At 37.8% G+C, this 12,220-nt stretch overlaps 1 protein-coding gene across 1 annotated transcript in view; it reads right to left on the bottom strand.

Moving 5' to 3' along the window:
• Nucleotides 1-12,220, bottom strand: part of FIRRM (FIGNL1 interacting regulator of recombination and mitosis) — a 46,139-nt gene that overhangs the window by 24,186 nt on the left and 9,733 nt on the right. Inside the window, exons 7-9 of the mRNA XM_059412413.1 lie at nt 11,491-11,575; nt 9,065-9,203; nt 770-850 (exon numbers count right to left, since the gene is read on the bottom strand). Of these exons, the coding sequence (XP_059268396.1) occupies nt 770-850; nt 9,065-9,203; nt 11,491-11,575 (305 nt within the window). The remainder of the gene's footprint in view (nt 1-769; nt 851-9,064; nt 9,204-11,490; nt 11,576-12,220) is intronic.

The following is a 12,220-nucleotide window of genomic DNA, read 5'->3' as shown; positions in this document are numbered from 1 at the left end:
GCAAGTACCCATTAAGTGCCATTGGTGCCAGCACCCTCTCTACGGGCCCTGCCACTGATGTACCCACCCCGCTAAGCAGGGGCCAGGGTCCGAGCAGCCGACTACAAAGCGGCAGCCGCCCAGCAGGTCCAGCTCGGGAGCACACGGAAAGGCCGGTGACATGTCAGAAGTCAGCGTGCCTGCCACAGAACCCTGACCGTAGGAGAGTCACTGGAGATCTTTATCTCCTCCTCCACAGCAAGGAAGACAAGTTAAAGACAAATTCAACAGGGACAGAGTATTTTTTCTTAATCATCAATATGCATTACTAATGATATTTCTTTGACTGGCTGCTCTAAGCATTCTCTGCTCTTCTCTCCAAATAATCTGTCTTGATAACTTACCTACTCTATTCATGTATCTTCAACTATCACTGCTATCCTAATGACTCCCCAATATGCAAGTGTTCTTAAAATCAGTATACAGTTTTAAACCTTTGAACATGTCAACAATTTAAAAATTTAAACTACGGTAGAATTTATAAACAGTATTCAAAGCCAAACTGAATTACCTTCTGAAAACTGACTTGTGCTTATATAAGTAATTTTATTTATATTTATACTTACCGATGTAACAGATGTTCAACATTTAATATTTTAAAAAGAAACATAAAATATATTCTTGACAAAATAACTTCAAAATATTGTTTTTGGTGGTAATGACAAAAGCAGGACAATTCAGAATTTATTGTGGATTTCACATTTACACATTATAAAAAAATAAGCCTTACCTTAGTATAGTGCAAAAGAGAGTTCGCAAAGAAACGACACAATTTGAGTGTTTTCTGAAATAATTTATAGTCAGCATTATCCTGTTCCAAAAAAAGGAAAAAAGAAAGCATAACAAGAAAAGAATATGAAATCAGCTAAACTTATGAGACAATATTTTCTAAGAAGATCTGTTAATAAACAGAGTATAAACATTTTCCAAGCAAACCTAACTCTTCTCTGAACTGTTAGAAGCAACACAAACACCAAATGACAGATATTTCAAAAAATTAAGCTCTAGGGTGCCTGGGTGGCTCAATGGGTTAAGCTGCTGCCTTCAGCTCAGGTCATGATCTCAGGGTCCTGGCATCGAGTCCTGCATCAGGCTCTCTGCTCAGCAGGGAGCCTGCTTCCTCCTCTCTCTGCCTACTTGTGATCTCTCTCTGTCAAATAAATAAATAAAATCTTTAAAAAAACAAGCTCTACTGAAAAGAAATCTTAAGTTATAAAGCAAAAAAGAGGTAGGTGATCATTCCTGGTTGATCTGAAAGTGAAAGAAATTTAAATACCTTATTGCTCTTAGCTATATGGAAATGAAGTGTCAAAAGAAAAAAGTCTCAAATCAATACAAGAATGAGATATGAAAGCAAACAGGAAAAAGATATGAGAAGACAGTTCACAAATATAAACTGTCAATAAACTAATACTGAAAAAATTCAAATTATAACCTAATTATATATCTTTTGAGGAAAAGGGGGGGTAGGCTATTTGATTAGCAAATATGAAAAAAGCTGATAGTATCCCAAAGTTGCTAAAGAAGTGAAGTAACAGGCACTTTGTTTTACCATTCCTAGGAGCATCAGATAATACACTCATTGCATTATTATTAAAAGCTAAAGTGTTGAACTCCCTTGATCCAGTAGCAGTCCCACTTCTGGAAATATATCCTACAGAAACACTAGACAGCACAGAAATGTAATGCAACATTTTTATATAGTGAAAACTGAAATGAATGAAGTATCTGTCAAAAAATTCAAGGTATTTTCATAAACTGTAATTGCATAGAGCTGTTATAAAGAATTGGGTAGATGTATCTTCCTAGACACAGAAAGCCCTAAGATAATTCATTAAAAAATCAAGCTGTAAAACAATATGTATATAATCCTAGAATTATTTAAAACTGTGTGTTGTGTTAGTATTTGCTCCCTAACCCCACAAAAATAAGTCAAAACTTTCCCTGTGGATCTCACTATAAAGATAAAAGTAGGATTTCACTTTGCATATTAAATCTTACTGTAATGTGTGAGGGTTTTGTGAGTAGGTATCAGATTTATAAACTAATAAAACAGTGGCTCAGTGTATGCAGGGGAGATAGAGACTATGGAGTCATCCTGCCTGCACTGAAACCCCAGCCCCACTACAACTACTACATACCTTGGGAAAGCTATTAAACCTCTCTCTAAGATTGCAATGTGTGGCTTATACTACAGTTTGAGTTTTAAAGTGTCTGACACTGGGCAACTTAACTCAATAAATGTGTGTTGTTTTGTCACTCCAAGGTGTTAATACACACTATAATCCAAAAAGCTTAAATTAGTACCATAAAATTAAGTCAAATAGATACCTTACTGTCTTTAATTCTGAGAATAATTTCATATGAAGTAACTTTAATGTTAACTATGCTTGATTTCTTTCCAATATAGCAAAACCTTAAGTAAACCAATCAAAACAGCACTGGATGGTCCATTAATCAAATATGACCCTTTTTTATTTTTATTGACAATATTTGAAATAGTTAAATTTCCTCACCAGAAATTGGTTAGATGAAAATTCACTTTCTGTGAATTTAAATAAACATAAATTTTCTTATAAAGTTATAGAAGCTTAAAATTATGGACATTAAAAATGAATCTATGTTGACCATGTAATATACTCAATAAGAAATCTTAGGCTTAGGTGTTGTATCACAAGAAATCTTCCCTGACTCCATGATTGGGTTCCTAACTTTACTCCCATTAGCCAACATCAAGTTCTTCAAAGATCACACCATTCTCTAAGTACCTGTTTGTTTTTCTCCCAGCCTAGACTGTAAATTGTTGAGGACAGAAAACGTGGCTTACACAGAATAAGATCTCTGGAAATGCGTATTAAATAAATGGCCAGTGACACACACTTACCATGTTTGCCTGCTTTCAATTTTTCTTTCTCATTCAAGGGAAAACTGTGGAATTTTCCTTTGCAATCCTTCAACCAAAGGACTGAAAGGATTAGTTTGGTTGAAGGATTACTTTTAGTTCATTACTAAGCATACTGATTAAATCTAGAGCTTTTACTTTGACATTATTAAGCATACTGATTAAATCTAGAGCTTTTACTTTGACATCCCAAAGCAACAGAATACACACTCTTCTCTAGTACACATGGAATATTCTCCAAAATAGATCACATCCTGAGTCACAAATCAGGTCTCAACCAGTACAAAAAGACTGGGATCATTCCCTCCATGTTTGCAGACTATAATGCTCTGACGCTAGAATTCATCCACAAGAGGAAAGTTGGAAAGAACCCAAATACATGGAGGTTAAAGAGCATCCTACTAAAGAATGAATGGGTCAACCAGGAAATTAAAGAAGAACTGAAAAAATTCATGAAAACAAATGATAATAAAAACACAACAGTTCAAAATCTGTGAGACACAGCAAAGGCAGTCCTGAGAGGAAAATACATAGCGATACAAGTCTTTCTCAAGAAACAAGAAAGGCCTCAAATACACACCTAACCCTACACCTAAAGAAGCTGGAGAAAGAATGGAAAAGAAAGCCTAAACCCAGCAGCACAAGAAAAATAATAAAGATCAGAGCAGAAATCAATGAAATAGAAACCCAAAAATACCGAAGAACAAATCAACAAAACTAGGAGCTGTTCTTTGAAAGAATTAATAAGATTGATAAACCCCTGGCCCGACTTATCGAAAAGAAAACAGAAAGAACCCAAATAAATCAAATCGTGAATGAAAGAGGAGAGATCACAACCAACACCAAAGAAATACAATTATAAGAACACATTATGAGCAACTATATGCCAGCAAATTAGACAATCTGGAAGAAATGGATGCATTCCTAGAGACATATAAACTACCAAAACTGAACCAGGAAGAAATAGAAAACCTGAACAGACCCATAACCAGTAACAAGATTGAAACAGTCATCAAAAACCTCTCAACAAACAAGAGCCCAGAGCCAGATGGCTTCCCCAGGGGAATTCTACCAAGCATTTAAAGAAGAATTGATTCCTATTCTCCTGAAACTGTTCCAAAAAATAAAAATGGAAGGAAAACTTCCAAACTCATTTTATGAGGCCAGCATTACCTTGATCCCAAAACCAGACAAAAGACCCCAGCAAAAGAGAGCATTATAGACCAATATCCTTGATGAACACAGATGAGAAAATTCTCACCAAAATACTAGCCAATAGGATCCAACACTACATTAAATGGATTATTCACCATGACCAAGTGATTTATTCCTGGGTTGCAAAGTTGATTCAACATCTGCAAATCAATGTGATACGATACATTAATAAAAGAATGAACAAACCATATGATACTCTCAATAGATGATGAAAAAGCATTTGACAAAGTACAGCATCCTTTCATGATCAAAACTCTTCAAATGTAGGGATAGAGAGTACATACCTCCGTATCATCAAAGCCATCTATGAAAACCCCACAGCAAATATCATTCTCAATGGAGAAAAACTGAGAGCTTTCCCCTAAGGTCAAGAACATGGCAGGAATGTCCACTATCACCACTGCTATTCAACATAGTACTAGAAGTCCTAGTCTCAGCAAATAGACAACAAAAAGAAATGAAAGGCATCTGAATGGCAAAGAAGTCTTCAAACTATCACTCTTTGGAGATGATAGGATACTCTATGTGGAAAACCCAAAAGACTCCACTCCAAATCTGCTAGAACTTGTACAGGAATTCAGTAAAGTGTCAGGATATAAAATCAATACACAGAAATCACTTGTATTTCTATACACCAACAATAATACAGAAGAAAGAGAAATTAAGGAGTCAATCCCATCTACAACTGCACCCAAAACCATAAGATACCTAGGAATAAACCTAACCAAAGAGGCAAAAAATCTATACTCAGAAAAAAGTACTTATGAAAGAAACTGAGGAAGACACAAAGAAATGGAAAAATATTCCATGCTCATGGATTGGAAGAACAAATCTCGTGAAAATATCTATGCTACCTAAAGCAATCTACACGTTTAATGGAATCCCTATCAAAATACCATCAATTTTTTTCAAAGAAATGGAACAAATAATCCTAAAATTTATAGGGAACCAGAAAAGACCTTGAAGAGCCAGCTGGCATCACAATTCCAGACTTCAAGCTCTATTACAAAGCTGTCATCATCAAGACAGTATGGTACCAGCACAAAACAGACACATAGATCAATGAAACAGAAAAGAGAGCCCAGAAATGGACCCTCAACTCTACGGTCAACTAATCTTTGACAAAGCAGGAAGAATGTCCCATGGAAAAAGACAGTCCCTTCAACAAATGGTGCTGGGAAAATTGGACAGCTACATGCAAAAAGATGAAACTGTACCATTTCCTTACATGACACACAAAAATAGACTCAAAATGGATGAACGACCTCAATATGAGAAAGGAATCCATCAAAATCCTTGAGAACACAGGCAGCAACATCTTCAACCTCAGCCGAAGCAACTTCTTCCTAGGAACATCACCAAAGGCAAGGGAAGCCAGGGCAAAAATGAACTATTGGGACTTCATCAAGATCAAAAGCTTTTGCACAGCAAAGGAAACAGTCAACAAAACCAAAAGACAACTGACAGAATGGGAGAAGATATTTGCAAACGACATATCAGATAAAGGGCTTGTATCCAAACTCAACTCAACACCCAAACTCAACACCCGAAGAACAAATAATCCAATCAAGAAATGGGCAGAAGACATGAACAGACATTTCTGCAAAGACATCCAGATGGCCAACAAACACACGAAAAAGTGCTCGACACTCGGCATCAGGGAAATACTAATCAAAACCACACACCAGTCAGAATGGCTAAAATTAACAAGTCGGAAACAACAGATGTTGGCAAGGTTGCAGATAAAGGGGAAACCTCCTACACTGTTGGTGGGAATGCAAGCTGGTAGCCACTCTGGAAAACAGCATGGAGGTTTCTCAGAAAGTTGAAAATAGAGCAACCCTACAACCCAGCAATCGCACTACTGGGTATTTACCCTAAAGATACAAATGTAGTGATCCAAAGGAGTATGTGCACCCAAATGTTTATAGTAGCAATGGCCACAATAGCCAAACTATGGAAAGAATCTAGATGTCCATCAACAGATGAATGGATAAAGAAGATGTGGTATGTATGCATGTATGTGTGTATATATATATGCGCTATATATATGTGGAATACTCTGCAGCCATCAAAAGAAATGAAATCTAGGGGCGCCTGGGTTGCTCAGTGGGTTAAGCCTCTGCCTTCGGCTGACATCATCATCTCAGGATCCTAGGATCAAGCGCTGCATCAGGCTCTCTGCTCTGCCTGCTGCTCTGCCTACCTGTGATTTCTCTCTCCCTCTCTGTGTCAAATAAATAAATAAATAAAAATCTTTTTTTTTAAATAATAAATAAATAAATAAGTGAAATCTTGCCACTTCCAACAACGTGGAAGGAACTAGAGGGTATTATGCTGAGCAAAGTAAGTCAATCAGATAAAGACAAGTATTATATGATCTCTCTGATAGGAGGAATTTGAGAGACAGGGCAGGGGGATTGAGGGATAGGGAAGGAAAAAAATGAAACAAGATGGGATCAGGAGGGAGACAAACCATAAGAGACTCTTAATCTCACAAAACAAACTCAGGGTTGCCTGTGGGAGGGAGGTAGGGAGAGGGGGGTGGGGTTATGGACACTGGGGAGGGAATGTGCTATGGTGAGTGCTGTGAAGTGTGTAAGCCTGATGATTCACAGACCTGTACCCTTGAGGCAAATAGTACATTATATGTTAATTAAAAAAATTAAGAAAAAACTATACATTAAACAATCTAATACAGTATTCTCTTTCTGAAACCATGTTCAAGACTTAATAGAGAATAAATGCCAATCTTACAGCTGTTAGACGTTAAACTGTATCCCCCAAAAGGATATGTTATTGCCTTAATCCCCAGTACTTTAGTGACTTTATTTGGAAACAGGGCCATTACAGATATAACTAGGTAGGCTGAAACTACATTGGAGTAGGGTATATCCTCAATTCCATACGCCTGGTGTCCTTGTAAGAAGATGGTGTGAAGATTCAGGGAGAGAACAGCACATGATGATGAAGACAGAGCGGGGCTCTCCAGCTGGAAGCCAAGGAATGCCAAGGACACCAGAAACTTACAGAATGGCATGGAGCAGACTCTACCCTAGAGCTTTAAAAGAACACGGTCCTCCTGAGACATTTCAGATTTCTCTCCTCTGAACTGTGAGAGAATAAATTCTGTTGTTTTAAGGCATCCAATTTGTGGTAATTTCTTATGGAAGTTCTAGGAACCGAATACTGGGACTGATACATCTGTATGCTTTCATAATTAGCATAGATGCTATTATTTTGAAAAGTTTTATTTTGATTTTTTTTTAAATAAAGTGAGAAAACTTCTTGGAAGACTTTTAAGATAATGGTTCGACTCCTCAATAAATATCAATAGTGAACGGCAGAGGGCGTTGCGGCTCAGAATTTAGAGTTCAGAATGGAGAAACCAAACAGACCATCTTGTCCATTTCAGGCAATGGACAGTGAGTAGTACTGGTCTCTCCACCAGTCCCACATTTTCACAAGGAAAAACATGAAAATTTGCTTAAACAGTTAGGAAAGTTTATATTGTAAATTCTTTGATTTCTACATTCAAGCGATTATATAAGTTAAACTTAGATACTTCATGTGCAAACAGCCACCCTGGTCAGGCAGCCCCAGGACTTCTCTTCTCTCTTCCACTACTCTACTGCCTGGGCTCTCCTCATGTGTCTCCCACCCTGCATCTCTTCTGATCTTCTCTCCAGCACTAGCTGGAAAGTCTGTGGGGTCCGGTTAAGCAAGAAGGAAACTGGGAAAAAAGGAGGTCAAGGTTGAGAATGCAGATGTATAGGCTTAAAGTGAAGAAGGAACAACCTTCCTGCCCTGACACAAGATACTCCGCCAAAAGCCTCCTCCTTACAGAAGGGTGAGGGGAACTGGCAAGGGGACTTGATAACAGGAAGTGGGGGTAGAAAAGAAAGGATGTAAGGGGAGAACAAATAAAAGAAAGTGAGGCAAGAAGGAAAAGCTGAGCCCCTTCTTAAAACTACTCCTGAGTTCCTTCCGAACTCCTCTTCAAAATTCCATCTTCCCCTTGGGTTAGTCCTTTCATATCACCTCTGCCCTAACAATTACAACCAGTGTTTCGGAAAGGGAGGAACCCTTACACATCCATGCCCACAGCGGCTGGTTGGGGACAAGCACAGATACAAAGGAATTACCCGTATCTGTCAGCAAGTCCACAATGGAAAGAAATGTTACTGTTACTTTATAGGGAAGAAACATTTAACTCATTTTCCCATTGAAATCATTATATACAACTCTTAGGTCCTGAGTACTATTAAGGCTACAATTTAGGGCCATTATGAGTTAAATAAAATTTAAAGAGCTAGTCTGAGAACAAAAGATACTATGTATAAATTATTATAAGAAAATGAACTATTAATTTCCAATAAACTTCTTATAAATTTTTATAATACAGTATCTTTCATAAATGGGATGCCAATTCAACACAAACTTTCTGAAATCAAAATAAATGTAAGTGCACATCAATCTGAGAACACTGATACACACACACAGTTACATATCACATCACTACAGGTTCCAATAGATTGGTGAAGAACAGGCCAACTGCAGGTGTACCAGACAATCTTACATAAACACAGAGCTAAGGAGTTAGATTTTTGACCTAGGGTAGAAAAGAATGAAAGGATTCTGAAGAGAATGCCTTGACAACCAGTTATTACATAAAAAGGGGGGCTAGGCAGGAGACAGCTAGTTTCTAGAGAGAATAAGAGTAGGTAGGAGTCTAATGCAATGTTTGGGATGAAAAATAATTATGGGCTGTAAATAATCTTACATCAAAAAAACAACAACAACAAATTACAACCCTTTTAGGTAAACTGATCCATAGATTCAAATGAGATTTAGTAACTGCCAAATGAATAGAGCCACTGTTCAATGTGCTATTAGACTGTATTTTACCTGTGCCTCTGACTGTGTCATCTGCTCAGCTAACTGTAAACAAGAATGGAAGGAGAAAAGAATGTCTTCACACAAGCTGGCAATTATATCTCTGTGTTTCAGCTGATTTTTTATAACCGACTGGTGCTTAAGGCTCTGCCTAAATGAATAAAAAGAAAAGAACACAATCACAAGGAACACATCAAGTAACACAGGTCCATAAAAATATGACTTAAAGTAACATGTAAAAATCACAATGTGTCATATATATTGGGCATGGCATAATTAAGACGTGCTGATGTTACCTCTGAAGCTGTCATGTTAGCTTATTAAGTGGCTACTTTTTTACTTCTCCTTATAAAATACTATTTGAACTCTTACTAAAGTTCCAGGTATTCTGCTATGCCCTGGGGATGGAAAAGTGAATGAAGACACGATCTCTGCTCTGTCTGCATGGAACATCTGCTCCAGCACAAGAGAGAACATTAAATAATCTTAAGAATAATCAATTACAGCTGTGATAAATGCTAAGGTAGGAAGTCCAGGATGCTAAAGTAGCGAGATTTAAAATACCGTATCCTCAGGGTGGGAATATCAAAGAACATGATCACTAGGCTGGAACGCAACAGCTGAGAATGGAAAGACGAGCAGGAGTCAGCAAGGTGAGGAGAGTCCCAGGCAGAGGGAGAGTGGTGAGAAGGCCCTGGGGTAGGAGAGTTCGGGATATTTGAGGAATTAGGAGCAGGGACAGAGCAGCAGACATGGGCTGGGGAAGAAGGCAGAGGTCAGAGAGGATTAGGTTGTAACTCATAGTAAAATGGGATGGAGTGACATGATCTAACTGACATTTTCAAAAGATCAGCCTGAACACTGGCTAGCAAATGAACTGGAAGAGGACAAGAGTAGAAGACACTCAATGGTAAAGGCGGTGATGCGGTCATTTGCTGGGCTATGGGCCATGCAGAGTTCTTAGGATTTCCTATTGATAAACCCAATTAATTCTCACTATAAACCCACCAAGAGGGAGCATGGTGGTTCAGTTGGTTAAGAGTCTGCCTTGAGTTAGCAGAGCAAAAGTAAAATTAAATCATGCATCCACTCTACACACACACACACACACACACACACACACACAGCCTGCTTTCAACTTAGGTCATGATCTCAGGGTCCTGGGATCTGAGCCCCACATCAGGCTTCCTGCTCAGCAGGAAATCTGCTTCTCCCTCTCCCTATGCCCCTTCCCCCTGCTTGAGCTCTCTCTCAAAAAAATTAAATTAAAAAAAAAAATAAATAAAATACACCCACCAAGAAAGCTCTATTTTAATTACTCCCATTTTTGGATGAGCAAACTGAGGTTCAGAGAAGATAACCAAACTGCCCAAGCATTCAGAAGAGTGATTTCAGGGGCGCCTGGGTGGCTCAGTGGGTTAAAGCCTCTGCCTTCAGCTCAGGTCATGATCCCAGGGTCCTGGGATCGAGCCCCACATCAGGCTCTCTGCTCAGTAGGGAGCCTGCTTCCTCCTCTCTCTCTGCCTCTCTGCCTACTTGTGATCTCTGTCTGTCAAATAAATAAATAAAATCTTTAGAAAAAAAAAAAGTGATTTCAGAATAGATTCAAGCACATGCAGACTGGCTCTGGGTTGACACTTTGAGCCTCTCCACTATTACTTATTGGCAAGTTAATGATTTCCGGCAGTGCAAGAAAAGCATCTAACATCTAAAAATATTACACTGACCTTTACTTTTTATGCATGTGTATAAAGCAGAGGTTCTTAGCCATTTTTTAATACCTCAAATCCAACTTCTCCCACCCCCAGGAATCTGATAAACACTATGGGCACTCTCCCTGGTAACCTTTCATAATGCTCTAGCTAAAATTACTTTATAAATGGAATTAAACTTGAACAACTCAAAGGCATATAATAAAGGGATTATATTCAGCTCTAATTATAACTATTTATCTACACCTGGAAATAAAATACCTTGTGGGTTAAATAACAGTAGCAGAAGGCAATTTCAGAAGTACTTGTGGGAGGCAAACCATGAAAGACTCTTAACCCTAGGGAACAAACTGAGGGTTGCTAGAGGGGAGGGCACTTGTTATGAGCATTGGGCGTCATGCAAGGGAAAAACCACTAAATTCTACCTCTGAAATGAGTAATACACTGTATGTTAACAGACTTGAATTTAAATACTATCTTGAAAAAGAAAAAAAGTATTAGTAACAAAGTAGAACTTTTTAAGTTTTAGAAGTAGCAGATTAAAGAGGCCCAGTTTGGTTCGGGAGCTCTGTGTACAGTATCTGGATTAATCAAGACAGCAGTGTCAGTAAACATTATTTATACACACCATACAAAATGTTTTAAATGCAATCTACAAAACTTAGGAATAATTAAGATTTGGGATATGGAAAATATGTTACAAAAAAATAAAGAAAGAAAACTTACTTAATTATAAATTTCCAAGTATTGGCATGAAACGCATGGTCCATACTGGAAATAACAGAGCAGATATCCAACAATGAATGAATAACTACAAAAAAAGATAACAGAACTCTTAGGACATTCAAATGTCATGCAGGGGAGTTTCTCCTATATTTAAAACTATCTACTGATCAATTTTGACATCTGTTAAAGTAGGTAATACAGTTAGAAAAAAAACTTTCAAAGTAATTTTTTAAAAAATAAGTGTCGTACTTTTGATTTATGGTTTTTACAAACTACAGAAAATTAATTTTTGATATTTTCACCTACCTAAATAAAACTAAATGACCTAAATTAACTGAAATGTTCAGTAGAATAAAAGTTGTACCCTATTATAATCGAAATATTCTGTAGCTATTCCAATCCAAAATGACAAAATAAACTGCAAAGGAAATACCAAACAAGGAATTAGAGCAAATTTGCAGTATTAATGAAAGGCTTCTCCTCTTTCATTTTATTTGAAAAAATGGCCAGTGACTTCCCCTTCTGAATCCACAGTTCCGCTCCATATTGCTCTGGGGCTTAGCTGTATGACACGCGCTGGTCAGTAGGGTAACAATAACTACGAGGTCAGCAAAGAGCTAAAAGCGCCTGCACACTGGGGCTTGCCCTCTCCTGATGATGACCCTGAGGCTGTCGTCAAGTGACCAAACCCAGGCTAGTCTCTGGATGATGTGCCACATGTGGCCAGCTC

This window comes from Mustela nigripes, chromosome 10, assembly GCF_022355385.1.
Source record: "Mustela nigripes isolate SB6536 chromosome 10, MUSNIG.SB6536, whole genome shotgun sequence".
Lineage (NCBI taxonomy): Eukaryota > Metazoa > Chordata > Mammalia > Carnivora > Mustelidae > Mustela > Mustela nigripes.
The sequence above is the reverse complement of the archived record's forward strand: the minus strand, read 5'-3'. Positions and strand labels throughout refer to the sequence as shown.